The sequence below is a fragment of the Malurus melanocephalus genome, unplaced genomic scaffold, assembly GCF_030028575.1.
Source record: "Malurus melanocephalus ecotype Western Australia unplaced genomic scaffold, MMel_1.1 scaffold_390, whole genome shotgun sequence".
NCBI lineage: Eukaryota > Metazoa > Chordata > Aves > Passeriformes > Maluridae > Malurus > Malurus melanocephalus.
Genome location: NW_026623622.1, coordinates 466,212 through 483,427, shown reverse-complemented (window position 1 = coordinate 483,427; position 17,216 = coordinate 466,212). Strand labels below are relative to the sequence as shown.

The 17,216-nt window shown below is 36.9% G+C and overlaps 1 protein-coding gene across 1 annotated transcript in view; it reads left to right on the top strand.

Annotated features, from left to right (window-relative positions):
• SLC25A12 (solute carrier family 25 member 12) overlaps positions 1 to 15,945 on the top strand; it is a 46,152-nt gene extending 30,207 nt beyond the window's left edge. The window contains exons 12-18 of the mRNA XM_057379160.1: positions 1,850 to 1,902; positions 2,095 to 2,175; positions 10,465 to 10,605; positions 11,930 to 12,068; positions 14,366 to 14,524; positions 14,712 to 14,802; positions 15,316 to 15,945. Of these exons, the coding sequence (XP_057235143.1) occupies positions 1,850 to 1,902; positions 2,095 to 2,175; positions 10,465 to 10,605; positions 11,930 to 12,068; positions 14,366 to 14,524; positions 14,712 to 14,802; positions 15,316 to 15,493 (842 nt within the window). The 3' untranslated portion in view covers positions 15,494 to 15,945. The remainder of the gene's footprint in view (positions 1 to 1,849; positions 1,903 to 2,094; positions 2,176 to 10,464; positions 10,606 to 11,929; positions 12,069 to 14,365; positions 14,525 to 14,711; positions 14,803 to 15,315) is intronic.
• Positions 15,946 to 17,216: the final 1,271 nt, after the last annotated feature.

Below are 17,216 nucleotides of genomic sequence, written 5' to 3'. Positions count from 1 at the left end.
TTCTTGTTTGAAAGAATGACAGTTTGCTAAACTTTTTAATAGGTTATTTAATAATTGTCTTTAAGATTGTTTAGGATAAGAAGTTCAGGTAATTGTTCTGAAAAAGTTACAGTTAATGGTCAGCATGTTACTAAGATTTGAGGTTTAGATGGTCTCTGGGAACTATGTTAACAAAACAGCAGAAACACTTACGGAATTGTCTGTTCCTGGGTTCTTATATTCCTGAGCTGGATTATCCTAATTGTATTGTAGTGTAACAGGACATCTGTCCCGTAACACAGTGGTACAATGTAGTTGTTTACTGCAGTTTAGAAAATAGAACTGAACACAAACTGGAAATGTCATAATTCTAAATATAAACTTACAAATTTTGGTCAAGAAAGTAAAGACAATTTTGAGTTTTGGCATCCAGCTTCAAAACGAATGAAGTTTCTTCTCAGGTCCCTCACGAGACCATGCAGTGTCCCAGGTTCTCTGGCACACCAAATGTGTGTGCCCAATGAGTTTAGCTACATAGAAAAAGGGAGTGGGGGGGATTGCCTTGTGTTGTTTTGTCTGGTGATTTTGGTTTTTTAAGTGTAGGCATTGCAGAATTGGATTATCTTTTCATGGTAAATTAGAAATTCAGGCTGGGAGGGCAYGATTTCTTTTTGTTACTGTCAACCTTTCTTTGTATTTAATAACTACCTTTCCTCAGCATAGTAAGTCTGTAAATCGCACAGAAAGTACTATGTTGGAAGAAAATGCTACATTGCATATATTAACTGCTGCACTTTCTATTAAGGTACCTTTGTTCTGAGCTTGCTTTTAAGGAAGTAGTGTAAAAATTCTGCAGGCTGAGTACTTCTGGGAGTTTTGAATATTTTAACATTTTTAGCTATGATTTCTTTATACTTAGCAAGTAGTGGAARGCAGCATCAATATGGTTTTGTTGCTGTGGGGTTTTTTTGTTAGTTAAGTGGCAAACACTTGACAAAATTATATTCCATGACCATAGAATAACATTAGGAAGTGACCATATCTAGTAAAAACAACTCTCTTTAGGTTTTATGATCTATTCATATGCCAAAATGACCATGGGGAAAATGGATTTAAGAATAACAGATATTGTTCTAATGTGTTATGTTAGGAAGTTAAGACTGCCATCTACTGATTTTTTTTAAACCTATTAGTTCCTAGAAAAATATATGTGCACTTGTCAAATGACAATTCATTTTGATAGTAGCTATTTTCCAGGAGCAAGGGCTTTGCCAAAATCGGTTTCTGTCCACTAATATCTCCTCTTAGTGAGATAAAAATACTTACTAGTAATAGGTTTTAAAGAAGTTCATGTTACCATGTTGAACTGAGCAAGAGAAAATCCTTTATATCCTTACCCGACTTGAGTCTTCAGAAAACTCAGGTTAGTGAGTCAAGTAGAAGTGAGTTGATCTTTTATCATAGTCATGTGTATATCTCACAGTTACTATTCTATTCTAAAAAGTGATTGCAGGSTGTATAGGAAAATGATGCTAAGGGGCTGAAAAAGTCAAACTTTTATGTAGCAGACATGTCCAAGGTATATATTTGGCCCTTAAACTTCTTTCCTTCTGTACAGCAACAGCATCAGGCTTGACTTGGTCGAGGAAGGCAGATCTGGTCACCCATTTGATTGTAATTTTCAACAGAAATTGTAAACCAAAATTGTACTGGTATGAATATGCAGTGCTCTAGCAGCATCCCATACCTAAATGCCATCCACCTCAGAGGATATCCCYTGTGCAGAAAGGCATTTCTGTACAGCACTTGTAAAATACTAATTTCTCTATTAGGAAGATAATGTTGCCTTATGATGTCTTTGTTTCTATAGGCTTGTTACCACAGCTGATAGGTGTTGCTCCAGAAAAGGCTATTAAGCTAACTGTACGTATCTTTTTTTTTTTTTCTCCCTGACATCCTTTTATTTGTTAACGTGCACAGGATTTATTTCCTAAAATGTGTGAAAGATGACCACTTACAAGCATTCTAATATATATGGCTACAGATGTACTTGATATATATTAATAAGAAGGAAAATAACTTAAAATAGTGTATAATATATTGTATCTTTATTAGGTTAATGACTTTGTCAGAGACAAATTTACTAAGAAAGATGGTTCCATTCCATTCCCTGCAGAGGTCCTTGCTGGAGGCTGTGTAAGTATCTGTCCTGTACTCCTAGGAAAAATTGATTCTCAGTCATGTCCAGAATAGTTGGAATGATAGTTAATGGGTGTGTTTTGTCGATTTGAACAAGAGTGCTCTTTTTTTTCAAATCACAAGAACTAAAAAAAGTACTTTTTCTGTTTGGAAAGCTTTGCATATTTCTGAGTTAAGTTCCCTTGGAATGATGTGCTTAAACAGCTCTTTTGGCCCAGTTTGTAACGTTCCGTTTCAGCAGTGGTTTTATTCACAAAGCCCAAAGAAGAGCCTGCCTGTTCTCCCTTTCCGTATGTTCTGCTGGGTTGCCATTCATCATTAGTTTGGGAAGATACAGGTATTCCTTGAGAATGGATTATAGGCATGATTGAGTTTCCTTAAGGGGAAGGTCTGGAATGGTTTAAGAAAATCTATTTCTTGCTGAAGGTTTTAAGAACCTTTTAAGAAAGAAAAGAAATACACTCTTCAGTTTGCTACATGTGATTTTTTTTCTGTTTGTAAGAATACGGAAAAAAGGGACAATATGGCCTTACCTTTCAGGTAATAGGTGTGAGTGGATTGTCTGTTTAAATTACTTTGTATAAAATGTAACTGTGTTAGTCCACTAATTACATCCCTCATCTAAATACAGTTTAAAAACAAGCCATGTTTTTGTKGAAATTGAGGGCTGTAATTCAGTGCATGTTTTAGCAATCTCTAAGTGGTTTGAATTGATATTGATGATAGATTTCTTTTGGTTTTGCACATTGGCTAATTTCATTTGTGAGATTCCCCGACAGTTGTTAACCCTATAATATGTTTAATCCTTGAGTTAGGTTTCTTTTGTAGCAGAGAACACTAATAACTTCCAGTTGAGTAGGCTGACAGGCTGGTAGAAAACCTCCTCGGCTTACAACRAAACCTGGGGCAGAAAGGTTGTTGACCTCTGCAAACTTTTAATTCAAAGAAACAGCCCTGAAGGGAGGCTGCTTATAGTTCTGCCTGATTGAATTTGGCAGCCTGGTACATGCTTGAGTCTTCACCTGTCAGTGTATAAAGTTTATTTTCTGAGAAATATGAGAAAGCAACTCTCATGTATAGCTAGCAGAAGACTAACCTTTTTCTAGAAAGCTCAGTAACAAAGAAAGCAAATACAGGTCACTTATAATGGAAGGGAATATAATTCGTTAGTGTTTGTGTTGTGCTTAAACTCGTAATTAAAATCAAACATCTGATAATGAGTTTTATTATTTTACATTGTTTTATACTGAAGCATAATAATAAATTCAATCTACAGTAAGGGCTTTTTCACTTCCTACTATGTACTTCTTTTTCAAAATAACTTCATTGTCTTACTATAATGAACATGCAAAAATTGGCGAGAAATTGAGTTTCAGATAAGCTTTCAGAAATTTGGGTGTTTTTTTGAAGATGAGCAGATTTGTAGTCTGCTACAAACACAACATTTTCTGCTAGCTGACTGTCTTAGCTGATATTTTCATCTCCTTTTTCAAGATAATATTATTCTCACTCAATCTGGGAGAATTTTAAACAAAATTATAGATGAGGGGTTGGCCACAATTTATCAACCTGAGGGGTGTTACTTCGTTAAGCTTCTTTTGGATCATTTGATACCTTACCAGTAGAATGATTTCTGTCTGCACTGCTGGTTAGTTCAATTTTAGCAATTCCACTTCTTCCTAAATACCAGAATCATTGTTATCAAGCCTATAAGGTTAAGAGTCTGAAAATATCAGTTGGCTAAAGCAGGATCAATTTGATATTCGTCTTCCTTTTTTTCATTCTTGGACCTTTTCATTCTCATTGTAACAGCTCTTTTCTGTATTGACTTGCTTGGGAATTGTGTTGGTCTTTACACTTTTGGTGTTATTGTGTTCTGTCTTTCTACAAAATATTATGGGGTGCAACCAACAATTACATCCAAGGAAGTGCCACAAGTAAGCTTAGTCCATTTCCTTGCAGGGCCACACAAGGCTTTGTGTTTGGGTGATGCTACCTTTCATTTTTCCTTTATTCTCTTCTTTCTCTCTCTGTTAGTACAAAATTGTGGGATATTGTGAGGATGTTTGGGTTTTATATATGCCAAAATTTTTTTTTCAGCATCTGAATTTGTGTAAATTGGTTCTTTGTGGCTTTTCTTTACTATTCAACACTTAAATATTTTGCTAATAGTACACTGTAAATACAGGCTAAAATTAAAACATACCTTTTCATTGTCATAGTATCAGAAGTGGCATTATGCCTCCATGTAGTTCTCAGAGATGTACTTTTTACTGTCTCTGATTCTCACTTACCTGTGTTTAGTCTTGGACTATCTCCTCATTAACAGGAGTAATACAGTTTTTGATCATTTCTGGTATGGAACTGCTGGTGGATGAACAAGATGAGCAAGGCATATTTTCAGCCATTTTACAGAGTTTACAGCAGAGACCTCTTGCAAGGTATACAAAAGCACATTGTGCATGCCACAATCCTCAAACAGCAATTGAAAGAATTCTTGTGAGGAAGTGGAGGGAGCTTGGGAAAGGTTGTAGCAGACATAGCAAAATCTCTGTGGATGGCAGTGCCATATCAAAGTTTATGTGTGGTGTTACAGTCTAAGACCCACACGTAAGGACCGGTGAAACCTTTGACATTAAGACCGTAGAGATTTTGTGAGACCTTGTGTCAGCTGGCCAGTATGCTCAGCTCTGGAGTATCTGCAAGCAGTGCTGCACTGGCCAGCAAAAGGCTGCTCACAGGCACATCCCTCCTCCAGAAATGCTAACACCAAGAGAGCTACACCACTTAAGCCAAAATCTTACTTCTCAGGCTCCAGTTATTCTCAGCTTCTGTAAGTTTCTGGAGTGAACTTGCATTCCCACTAAGGGGAAACATCTTCATTCTCACTGCAGCTAACAAAGGCTTCGCCCAGATAATGGCCTCTTGATATGATCAGCTGCCTGTCTGTTGTCTTTCCTTCCTTACTGCAGGGCAGGGACCTCCTGCAGGCAGCCTGTGCACTGTGCTCCTTTAAACATACCTGCTGGCTGCTGGGTGATGTAAATGCCACTGGGAAGTGTAGGGTCTGCTCTGTCAGAGCCCAGATATTCCCAGCTGCTCTCAAGCTGTAGCTGTGTTTGAAAACTGCAGAGCAGCTATGTGGGGCAGCTCAGTTACAGCAGTCAGGTCATACCTGTCAGTGAAAGGGTTCTTGTCCTGATGGATAACACTGATATCCCATTTGCCTGAAGTATGCTGGTTTGTTAATCATTAATGGTACTATCCACATTTACACATGTTCAAAGCAAACATTTTCTTTCCCTACTGTTACTGTAATTAATTGAATTACATTTCATTGTAATTCGGTGATTAACCTGCATTCCTGCCTTTGAAGTTTTCAGCTACTGTTAGCTTTGAGTTGCAGGGAGACTGAGTGAGGCTTTGGCAATGCTTTCCTCTATCCCGACAGAGGCCTGGGAAGCAGAGAGCGCATGCCTGATATGGACAGTGCTTCCCAGAGGAGCTTACACGCATGGCACATGTGAGTACATTGTGAAGGGCAAGGTGCTGTAGGGCAGCTGCTCATCCTCACTTGGGAAGCAGTGTTGAAGTAGACATCTAATGCTGTGCAAATGATTCATGATTAACCATAGACAAAGATACCGCGATTTTAGGCTGTAATTCTTCTTAGGAGGTTCAGAGAAAGAAATGGATTCTTCCTGTCCTGTGCATGGTGCTTAGCATTTTGAATGGATGAATTGTGGTTCATCAGAAAGATGTTTTTGCTTTATGCTGYAGGGAGAAAGATGATGTGGGGTGTCAGGCAGAAAGGGTCTAAGAACCCTTGGAGGTGTAGGCAATGCATCTGTTGATAATTAGAGGTCAGGATGTGTGTATGTGTGTTTGTGTTTGCATATACATGCACAGAGAGGTCCAAATTTACACTGATTTTGAAGCTTTCATTAAATCTAATATTTAGTCTAAATATTTTGGTATACTTGTAAAAATAATTTTTATGTATTTATGTGTGTATACATACATACAAAAATGTATGTAAGTTTATCAGGCAGGGTATTATAGGAATGTGTCAAATATTTATTTTTGAAAAAAATAATGTAAAATGTTAATGGTTTTGTTTAACAGACCCAAAAATACAGAATTATAGCTGTCAGACTGCTTTTCCTTCAAAATCCTGAAGATATGCTACTTCTTTTATTATACCTTRAAAACATGAAGTTAGAAGCAGAATTAAACTTTACTCCTTTATCTTGATTTCTGTTGTGGACATTTAAAATCAGGGAGAAAACAATGGTTTAATAAAAGAGATAGTAAGCTTAGTGTCATGAAMAATGTCAGCTTTGCCTTGAAAAAGAAGTGCAAGTTCTTTTGATGTTTCTAAACAAGACTGTTTTATCTAACATCTTCTTTTAGCTGCTTCTGTGGGACATAGTTGTGGTCCAGGATGTGGTGATTTCAAAAAGGAAGGAAGGAAGGGCTTGAAATAGGCCTCTCCTCCTTTGCAGCATATGCCTCTCGGGTGGAATTGGAAAGGGCAAAAGGTCTCATGTTGCAGGGTCATTTGTGTATTTCCTTCAGCCCTTGGCATGTCATGGGGCGTTTGCTGTGGGATCTCAAACTACATCTTTTCTCTCATAACCTTTGCTGTCAGATTTAGTTCCTTTATTTGCTCCTTGTAGAGTTATTTTACATGACATTAAGGTTAAGTAGAAGCTTTTATTACTGGTATTTTTGATGTGTATGAATAACCTCCATTCAGAAACAAATTTGTCAACCTTTTTTAAAGTGTCTGTTGCAATTTATGTGTGAAGAGAGGTTTTTATGGGAGAGAAATCTAGATTTACTGCACCATCTCCAAAAGCAATTCAAGGACTGCMGTGTATACCTCTGTGTGCATATACACATGCACACGTGTTTAACATACATAGCTGACAGCTCAAGTAAGAGAYTTTGAACAAGAATGATGCTGATTGCTAATGATTTACACAGGAGCGTGGAGATTTGTACTGCAAACCTACATGGTTCCAGTTCATTTTTATTTGGAGATTTTTTGTATCATTTTCCTCTGCATCCTCTTTTGCAGAGTGCTCTTCTGCTCCCCAAGGGTAGCACTCTCCTCTGCCTCCACACATTCTTCGTCAGATAGATAGGCCATCTTTTACTTAAATAAAAAAGACAAACAGACAAACAAACAACCCTTGCAGTCATTCTTTAAAAAACACAYAGTGAAAAAGTGAGGGTTTTTATGTTACATGTTCTATATTAAAGTCAATGCTTGTCCTGTCTGTACTTGTGATCCGCTGAGGGACCTAACTCCTTTGTGCCACTCCACTGAATGCAGCGCTCCTCTTTGTGTGACTCAAATCACTGCTGGGCAGAAAAGTTTGCCGAGCTTCAAGTAAAACAGTATAAGTCAGGACTTGGAGAGAAGGACATATTGCTAACAGGGAGTATTTAACTGGGAATCTAGGTACTTACAGCTCTTTTTGAGAAGGCAGCCTGTTGAGAAGTCTTCATGCAGTAAATACTCAGTGTTCTAAGTGTTGGTGTAATTAAAGAGCTTTTTAATGGGTTTTCTGTTAATAAGTGTAAGGTTTTCCTTTTATTTTATTTTGCTCAGTAACCTGATCAACAAATAATATTTTAATACTGTTGGAATACATAATTCTGTATYAATGATATAGAATTTGTAACATTGTATGTATAATTAGTGTTGCTACTAAATTATTAAAATGTGTTGTGTTCAGAGTCTTTTACTTTCTGTATCAGAAGAGGGCTGTGGCTGATTTTAACAGAAAGGTAGGCAACTGTGCACCTAGGAGAGGAAAACGTTAATTGCAGGAAGATTGAATTCAGGATGGAARATAGAAATGTTTACAAATTGGCCTATTTGTGTTTCTGTGGTGGGTGTTAGGCAGATAGGAAGAGTTATTTTGGCTGCTCTGCAGGATGTGCTAATTTTTAACATTAAAAATAAAAAAAGGAATTTCGCATATACATGTAAACAAATAATACATATTTAATAGGCAGGTAGCTGGTAATTGTCTAGAAGGAGTTAATTTCTAGGTTAATGTTGCAATTTAAARTTGCTTGAATTTTTTGTGTGGTCCATTGTATTGTGTAGCCAGAGCATGCTGGTTAACWTTTTCTCTACCAGGATTATTTCTTTAAATGATACAGGGAAATGCTAAACATTTGAAATTAGTTTTATGCTTAATGCAAAAGAAACAAACAAAAAAACTGGTGGTTTAATAGAACTTGTCAGATGCAAATTTTATAAATTTTCTTTAGATTGGAACTTTGCCTAGCAAGACAGCCATTTGATCTGGCATGCATAGGTGTGTGTGAGCTGGAAAAAAAAAGTGAGAAGTTAAGAGAGTCTGAAGAATGCCTTTGGACATGAGTGGTGTCAGATAACTGGGCAAACACAATGCAGTAAGTCCAAGGAACAGAGAAGACGGGAATCACTTTGGCTGGTCTGGGAGTTCTAGTGATCTTCCTGATGGTAGCAACAAATGTCCACAAAAATGTAGGATTTTATTTTCTTTCGGAGAGGTGAAGAAGTGAGGGAATAAAATTAATATTAACTGTATAGGCTGATTATGTGAGTGGGAAGTGTCAAAGACAGTAATTACTACAGTGGAGATAATTAATCAAAAGGAGGGGTTGATCTCCCACTGCTTGGGTCAAGGTGCTTCAGTAATGCTGTTGTAGTGATGATTTTAAATGTCAATATTGCGAGAAGTAATAAATAGGGCTCACAATAAAAGGCTGTCAATGCTCAGTGAAGTATGGGATGCTTGGTCAGTGAAGGTGATGCTGCTCCATGTCCCCAGCCCATAGATAYTGCCAAAGTGCTGGCTCATTGTTTGTAAGAGCTAACGAGGTTTGCAATACTCTTTTGTCTCTAGGCTAGAATAATTCAGATTACCAACTTCTAAACTGTGCTTCAGGGCTARTCTCAAATTTATTCTGCCGGTTGCTGGAGAGAGGGGGATTTTGCTATAGGCAGCAAGGATTAGTGTTCATTAGTAGTGAATGGATTAGCAGAGCACACCATTCTGGCTGTCCAGGAGGTGCTGTATCAGACTATTGGTTTTACTGCACCACACCCCCAGTATCACAAAAAGAGTTTATTTCCTGGGCTATTCGGAAGGCGTAAAAAGTTTTAATTGCAGATATTCTGCATCTGTTYACTTCACTAAAATTTGATTAGTTGGAGGAATAGATCAGAATTAAGAGGAGATTTTATATTGTGCAAGAAATGCTTTTTAAAGTTGACTGTACGTGAGTGGGTATATGCCATCAATTTTAAGGAAGTGGGTTTAATTTTTAAATGAAAAAAGGTGGAGGAAGAGGAGAGGATAACAAGCTTAGTAATATATAGCTGGTTTGTAATGAACCACATGCTTCTTCAGAAGTGAGTGGTAGTACCTACAGGAAACCAGGGAGAAATCTAAACATGTCATTTTAAACAGGTTTAAAAACTCTGAAACTGAACTGTCAGATTGAATCTCCTTCAAATGTGAAATGCAGTTCTTTGAGAGTCTTTGGTTAAAGTGCAGAATCAGAAGCAGCTTTAAAACACTACTGCTAGGAATTTTGCAGGGTAGTCCTTCAACACTGTCGAGTATTTCCTGCAAGTAAAATCTGTCATGYTCAGCTCAAAGATATGATCCTGTTTCTGTCTAGTATCATATTTTGAAATGTTAGACTTCCTATTTAAATTTTATATTTTGCTTCCACTTAGGATTATTACAGACTGCTAAACAAAACTCCAAACACCTTTTCTAATAATATAAAATTASACTGTTAAATGCAAATTTACCTTTTAAACCACATCACTTCATAATGCAAATAGCATGTCTGCACATTGGTGATGGATTATTATTGAATAAACATAAGGTCTTTATGTGTATTTGATGCTCTAGTAGCACAAGTCTAATGATTATTTTAGTTTAGTATTTCCTGTAATATCTAATAGACTTTTAAACACAGACATGACTTCTAGAAAGTGACGTCAAGGAGAAAAGCAGAGACAAACTGAATTAATTCACCTCAGGGGACTATAAAAATATAAATGTAAAAATGTATTTTTACAAACCCATGATGTATGATCTGTGGCTTTTAACTTCCAGGCAGGTGCTTTATTAAATTTTTATATATTTTTACATGACAATATCATCYGTGGAGTGAGAAGTGAAGGTACTCATCACCGTGCAAAAGTCAGTATGTCACCACATGCTCTAGTAACACAATTGATTTTCTTTTTCTTTGGGTTTGCAGGCAGGAGCTTCCCAGGTCATCTTCACTAATCCTCTGGAGATTGTAAAGATTCGGTTGCAGGTAGCAGGAGAAATTACTACAGGACCCAGAGTCAGTGCCCTCTCTGTTATAAAAGATTTAGGCTTTCTTGGTCTTTATAAGGTATGTACTTCTGCTTTGTGTGGCTTCATGGTTTTATGCTAAACTTTTATGTTGTTGAAGCAAAAACTGTTAAAAACAAAGACATATTTTGAATTTAAAACCAATCTCTTCCTGCAGGGCAGCCCCACAGTGGAAAACTGAAGAAAACTCACTTCTATATTAATGGCAGTGGGATACAAAAAGTACTCCCCCATTCTATCCTTTGGGCTTTTATGCCAAGCTACAGGGAGTCCTGTATTGCAGACCTGCTGGCTTCTGGCACTGCTCATTTCATTTGGTGTTTTGTGAAAAGTTTCTTTAGCTTTCCCTGGGCGTTTTTCTTATATTTATTTTGAATCTCTGTATCTCTWTTGTTATCTTTGCAGCAGGATATTCTCTTTGTCTTAATAATTTGATGGCAGTAAAACAGTAGTGGAGTTTAGTAGGATTCAGATTTTTAAGAAGTTAAGTGGTGGGATTTGTCAATAAATTCCACTGAAAAAAGCCTGTTCTGTATGGTACTTCAGCAGAATGCCAGTCAACAGATTCCTTCCCTGCAGGTACACTTACTGCCATCATTACAGATCAGGTGTAATGGAGCAGAAGCTATTAGTTTTCTTAAACAAGGWAGAGTGTTTCTTCCTGTATTTTCTGCCAGTGCAAGGGGTAATACGTAAATTTAGCAGTTGTATTAGCTGTGCACTTAGAAAACATGGCTTTCTGTGATTTGTCCATAGAGCTGCAATAATACTATAAAAAGTGTGCACATTTACTTTTAGAGCTGAAGCTTCTGTTTTGAATTTAGTAGATGAGATTTGTGACCATTGTACGTCCTTACTAAACTGCTCCCAATTTTCAGTGTTTTTTCTCTTTTTGCTAACCTTCCAGTGCAGCTTCTTTGCTCAAACAGATGATGATCAGTGTGATCTTAGAGTGCTCACTGGTATTTTAGTAGTGCCTTTGTATTTGTTGGAAAAAGGGCCTGAAGAGACTCGTCTTGGTGCTTCCCTGGTTGTCAGATACAAAGACTGATCTTTGTCACTTTCTTCATTGCCTTTGGACACACAGTGTGTAAAAAGTATTGATCCTAAGTACTCATGTCAGGATTGACATGAAAAATTATACATGAACCTTGAATTTTCCTCATTCTAGACACTTAGTTTAGATGTACTTTATTCTTATTTTCAAGTTCCCAGTATCATCTGTTTCCTAAGATATTTTACTTTCTGTTATTTATGTAGTATATCAAGAGTTTGTACTTTCTGGGCTCAGACTACATGCTGAATATCAATTTCAGCCTTATTTASAGAATATTTTTGTATTCTCTCTCTTTTCTCTGTGTCAGGGTGCCAAAGCATGTTTCCTCAGAGACATTCCCTTTTCTGCAATCTACTTTCCAGTTTATGCCCACAGTAAACTGATGTTTGCTGATGAAAGTGGCCATGTGGGAGGGCTTAATCTCCTTGCAGCTGGAGCCATTGCAGGTAATTTTTCGGAATGTTTCCTAAAAGTAATTTTTTTTCTTCTTTTAGTGAGTAATATTTAATATTCATTCAGTAGCCCCATATAAAGGAAGGGTGCTGTACCATTGTATCTCATTTAATCTAAATTTGATCACTGTTATCCTTAGTGGGAGGCGATGTAATTTTGATGAGAGCTAATTACATTTGCATAATGTGGATAAACAGCGTAATGCAGCTCAGCAACTTGCAGTCAAATTTGATCTGTCTGTCTCAATGGGGTTTTACTTGTTACTGAGCTCTCAGAGTTGAAGGCTAATTTGAATCTTTGATGAACATAAAATGAGAGATCATAAGAGCTAAGAAGAAAATTACTTACCCAGGTTTGGATTCCGGAATAACTGAAAAGAAACTTTGTTCAAATGTAATTGCTGAAAATAGGACATTAGTTTGTAAAGAAGCTGAAATACCATACTCTTTAAATTTAAAATATTTTAAGACTTTTCAAACAAGTTCAGTATAAAGAAAATATGTAGCTGTGATAAACAGTTGTTTGTGTTAAATGGCAAGGGGTATAGAAATACTAGATGTTAGAACTCTACAGGTGGATATTAAAATGTGCACATAGGGATTGCCAGATTCTGCACTGCCAAGGMTGAGCTCAGCAAATGAACACCAGGTATCTGCACGCAGCCTCTCAACTCTGAATGATTCAGTGTCAGAATCTGCAGTTCAGAAACACCACTGGGCTGAGCAAGACTCTTTGCTACTTGCTACAGTCGTGAGGATTCACTGTATATATACATCATGAGTGGCTGTGTGTAAAAAGCAGTTTCCCATATTGGACTTGATAGATGCCTATCAAGTGTCTATCAAGTGTCTGCAGCCTAGCAGGCTGCACCTGCTCTGTGCCAATTGGTGTCTTCGTTGTGCTGGCAGGAAGGGAGACCACCTAGGACACATCTAACAGATTTGTAGCTCTGTTACTATTGCAGAGCTGCCAGAAGTGTGTAATTATTTCGCTWCTTATACAATACTCACATATAATTTTCAATATATTACCTTGTATTTCCTATAAKACTTTTTTTTAGATTGCAAACTTCCCAGCTAGTCTTTGTTTCGTTAGTGTTTTTGTGTTACTCATGCTAAGTGATGAACCCTATTAAAAATATGTGTAAATCTCATWGGCCTACTTTTATAGCATGCACAGGAATCTGCCTCTCTGGATTGAAAATTTCAAATTCTCAGTTGCTTACTCAGTAAGCATGGTACCCAGTACGCATGTGCAGCAGGGAAGAATACAGTCTGAAGGGATCTGCCTGTAAGGAAAATCTGCATATGATTGCTATTTGTGTATGCTTGCAGGCTTAACTGCTAAAGGAAAAGAGTGCTTCTGTTTTCCTTTAAAACCTCCTGAATTGGTCAGTGACACTACAGTTTATCATCAGCCATGCAAGTCAGTGACTTGTTAAAATTTTTAGTTCAATATTAACCAGTTGTAAAAGTTAAACATAAGTAAAAACTAATTTCAGAATTTTAAATCAGAAGATGGTTCCCCTTTTAAGGAGATGAAGTTTCTACAGTATTCAGAAGTATTCAGAAATATCTCAGCACAGTTACATACTGTGGAGTACATTTGTGAAAACTTTTCCTTTGACTAGAAAGCCAAGAGTGGTGCCTTGAAGTGGAGATTTGTTCTTCCATCACTGTTGGGTCATACCACGTTGTTGGTACTAAGCAGACTTGTAAAACACCTTCATTGTCCTCAGTCTTTTTATGGCTTGCCTACTGAAGTAAGCAGCATCTATTCTCCTACAGAACAGTCCAAACAGCAGTTTAGACATTTTTCTGTGGAATAGGGCTTTTAAGGAGTASTTTCTCTCATCAACACCTTTAACAAATGTATGCAAAGGATCCAATTCCCAAATCGTCTATGTAATTTGCAAAGTATGTTGTAGAGTATAAATAAATACAGTAAATTTACACAACTAATTTTTATGTATTATAAATAGAGGAAATTTTATCTTGTTTCAAACTACTGCTACTGCCAGGCTGCTAGAAGATGGCAAGAATGGTTTTTGATAGTTTATTTTGATAGTTTATTTCCTTTGCTATCACTTACAGCCTTTAAATTAGAAGAAAGTCAAAATGATTCTATCAGGCACAACAGTTTTTATGAGCATCAAGAGTAGGAATCTGCRCTTTTTTTAATGCCTAGCCCTTGTAAAAAATATGAAAGTTTGCAGTTATATTTTTCAGTTGTAAGTGTTCCATCTTTTACAAGATCCTTTGTGCAAATCAAACGTGGTTTCTCCTAAAAGGTGTGCCTGCTGCTTCTTTGGTAACCCCTGCTGATGTCATCAAGACAAGACTGCAAGTGGCAGCTCGCGCCGGTCAGACAACGTACAGTGGAGTTATTGACTGCTTCAGAAAGATTCTGAGGGARGAAGGCCCTTCTGCTTTGTGGAAGGGAGCTGGAGGTGAGAAAAAAATWATTAAGGCTGACCCCAAATCTGCAAATTAGCACTTGCTTTGTTAAGGACTCAAATCAGAGCAGTATTTATAAGGTCTGATTGTGAAAAACATAACACCTTGTTAAAAATGTTTAGCTTCTCTCTTGAGATATTGTTTTATTTGTTTAACACTATGATTTGTAATATTTAACAGCTCGTGTGTTCAGATCTTCACCCCAGTTTGGTGTTACTTTGGTGACTTATGAACTTCTGCAGAGATGGTTTTATGTTGATTTTGGAGGCCAGTAAGTCAAATATTTGTTATTTAGCTTGCACAAAGTAACTGCCAAATTTAAAGAAAAAAAMCCCAAACATTTCTTACATGGGACTCATTAAAACTTGTTGACTTTGAGCACCTGTACTTAAAATTGCAGAATGTAAAAATCCCCCCATCCTTACGTAATTGAGGGAAACTTGCATGCCACTTCTAAAYAGATGAGAGGCTATGATTTCCACAAACTGCTTTGTATTTCCATTGTAGCAAGATAGTTGTGTCCATTTTCCTCGTGACACTGGAAGTTAAAATAATTTACAAAAGTATCAGTAAAAATGTATCTTCAGCTTTGGGTTTGATTTAAATTTAAGTAGTAGTCTGACCTCATTCACTTCACCATAGGAGTCCATTAATTAAGGTCAGTTTTAACAGTTTTCCATATTCAGAAAAAAGACTTAAGTAATTAAGCCTGAGTAAGTCTATTTAAAATATTTTTGTGTGAAATCTAGACTAATAAAAATACCTTTTTTCTTTGTTCAAACAGCAAACCTGTTGGATCAGAATCTACTCCAAAAACTCGAATTTCAGATCTTCCTCCTGTTAACCCTGCACATATAGGAGGATACAGACTTGCTACAGCTACATTTGCTGGTATAGAAAATAAATTTGGTTTATATCTTCCAAAGTTTCGAGCTCCTGCCACCACCTCAGCTCATGCATAGCAGCTGAATCCTGAAAAGGTATTTCAACTGAACAAAGTGATGCAGTGGAAAGAGTTCACAAAACTACTGCTGTATTTCTTCCAGTCAGCTGCATGTGTTCTAGCTGAACTGAGCTTGCAAATCTAATTGCTCCTTTCAAATATTCATACATACCTGCATTTATTTATTCACACACAAGGAACTGATTGAAGCTGTGGTTCTCTGCCTTGTTTTAACCAGTGGCATGAAGCTGTAGCCTAGACTTTGCCTTGCACAGCTTGCATTTARTGTTACTGTACATATTGTACATCTTTGTACAGAGACATCAGGGCATCTATACACGTACATTTATATAATGGGTATTGCAGTTCAAAATAGTTTGAAATGTACAGACGTTTTGAAGGTGTTTTGTTAACAATCGTGACAATAAAATGTTTAAAACCACTTCTGTCAGTTCACTTCTTTGAATTTATAAGAAGTTGTCCAGTATGATTGGTTTTTTTCCCTCCACAGAGTAAATGTAAAGATCAGATGCATCCATTAATGAATGGACAGGACAGGACAGAACCTCTGCAGCAATGCCCTTCACTACTCGTTACAGCAGAGGAATTAAAAATGCAATGTGCTGGCTCGTTAAGTGTTAGAGAACACAGTAATGWGATGAGCACGTGCAATATTTTATTTTGCAGCACTGCTTGTGACAAGGAATTCTCTCAAAATACATGGCAATACTAATTGTGTGACAGATACTACTTCTAGGGTAGCATATTTAAACACAATGTGAGATTTGCCACTTACCAACAGACATTAATTTTTACAGGGTTTACTGCTCAGAGTGCCTTTTTTTCCCTTGGTAGAAAAGTAGTTATAAAAAAATTGAAAGCATTCTCCTTATTTTTAAATTGTTTTACATTGAGATTAGGTTATTCGGGGGGGAAGAAACCTACTTACTTTTGTATTGTTTTTATATGCAAAATGGTTGTTTACATTTAGAGATGAGTGGAAGTAAAAGGAGAAGGCAAAAGCTTGAACTGTTTCTGGCTTAGTGTCTGCCTAAAGTTTTCATGGTATAATATTAAAATGCAAAAATGTAAGAGGAAATAGGGGAGTCTAGATTTCTGCTGGAAGAAAATTAGTTATGCTGTCCATGCAGCCAGAGAGGAGAGGGGTGGGTTTCCAGCTTTAACTGGAAACCATTCTTGCTTACTGAAGTACAGCAAACTCCAATCTTTACTATTCCATGTTTCTTACAGGGTTAAACATCCTGGAGCAGAGCATATAGAAGTGGTATAAACTGATTTCAAGCTGTTTTCTTACTCAGGTGATAGTAGGCCTGTGAGGGATTAAGTCAATTTAGAAAGAAATGCCTTCTAAATAACTCAACACTACTCAGACCAGCCCTCCTTCAGCTCTAGAATCTAAGGAAGATAAAACTTACTTTGGTGCTGAATAATATTTGGTGAGCCAGAGGTTACAATACACTGACCTTGGGAGTTTGATCACTATTTATTTCATAATATAAATAACCCCATAAGAAGGCTTCTTTATTTGTTATATTCTGTTAAAAGAATTTCTTGTTCTGTAATGTTTTCTGGATAGACACAGACTTCATGGGACTTCTGTCTTGTATCTATGTATTTTGTCCTGCGCTTTTCTGAAATAGAGACAAAAATGGAGGGTACCCGCTGGCATTTAATCTTAGTCACAGCTTGTTGACTGACTTGGCACAAGGCCTTAGGAGACT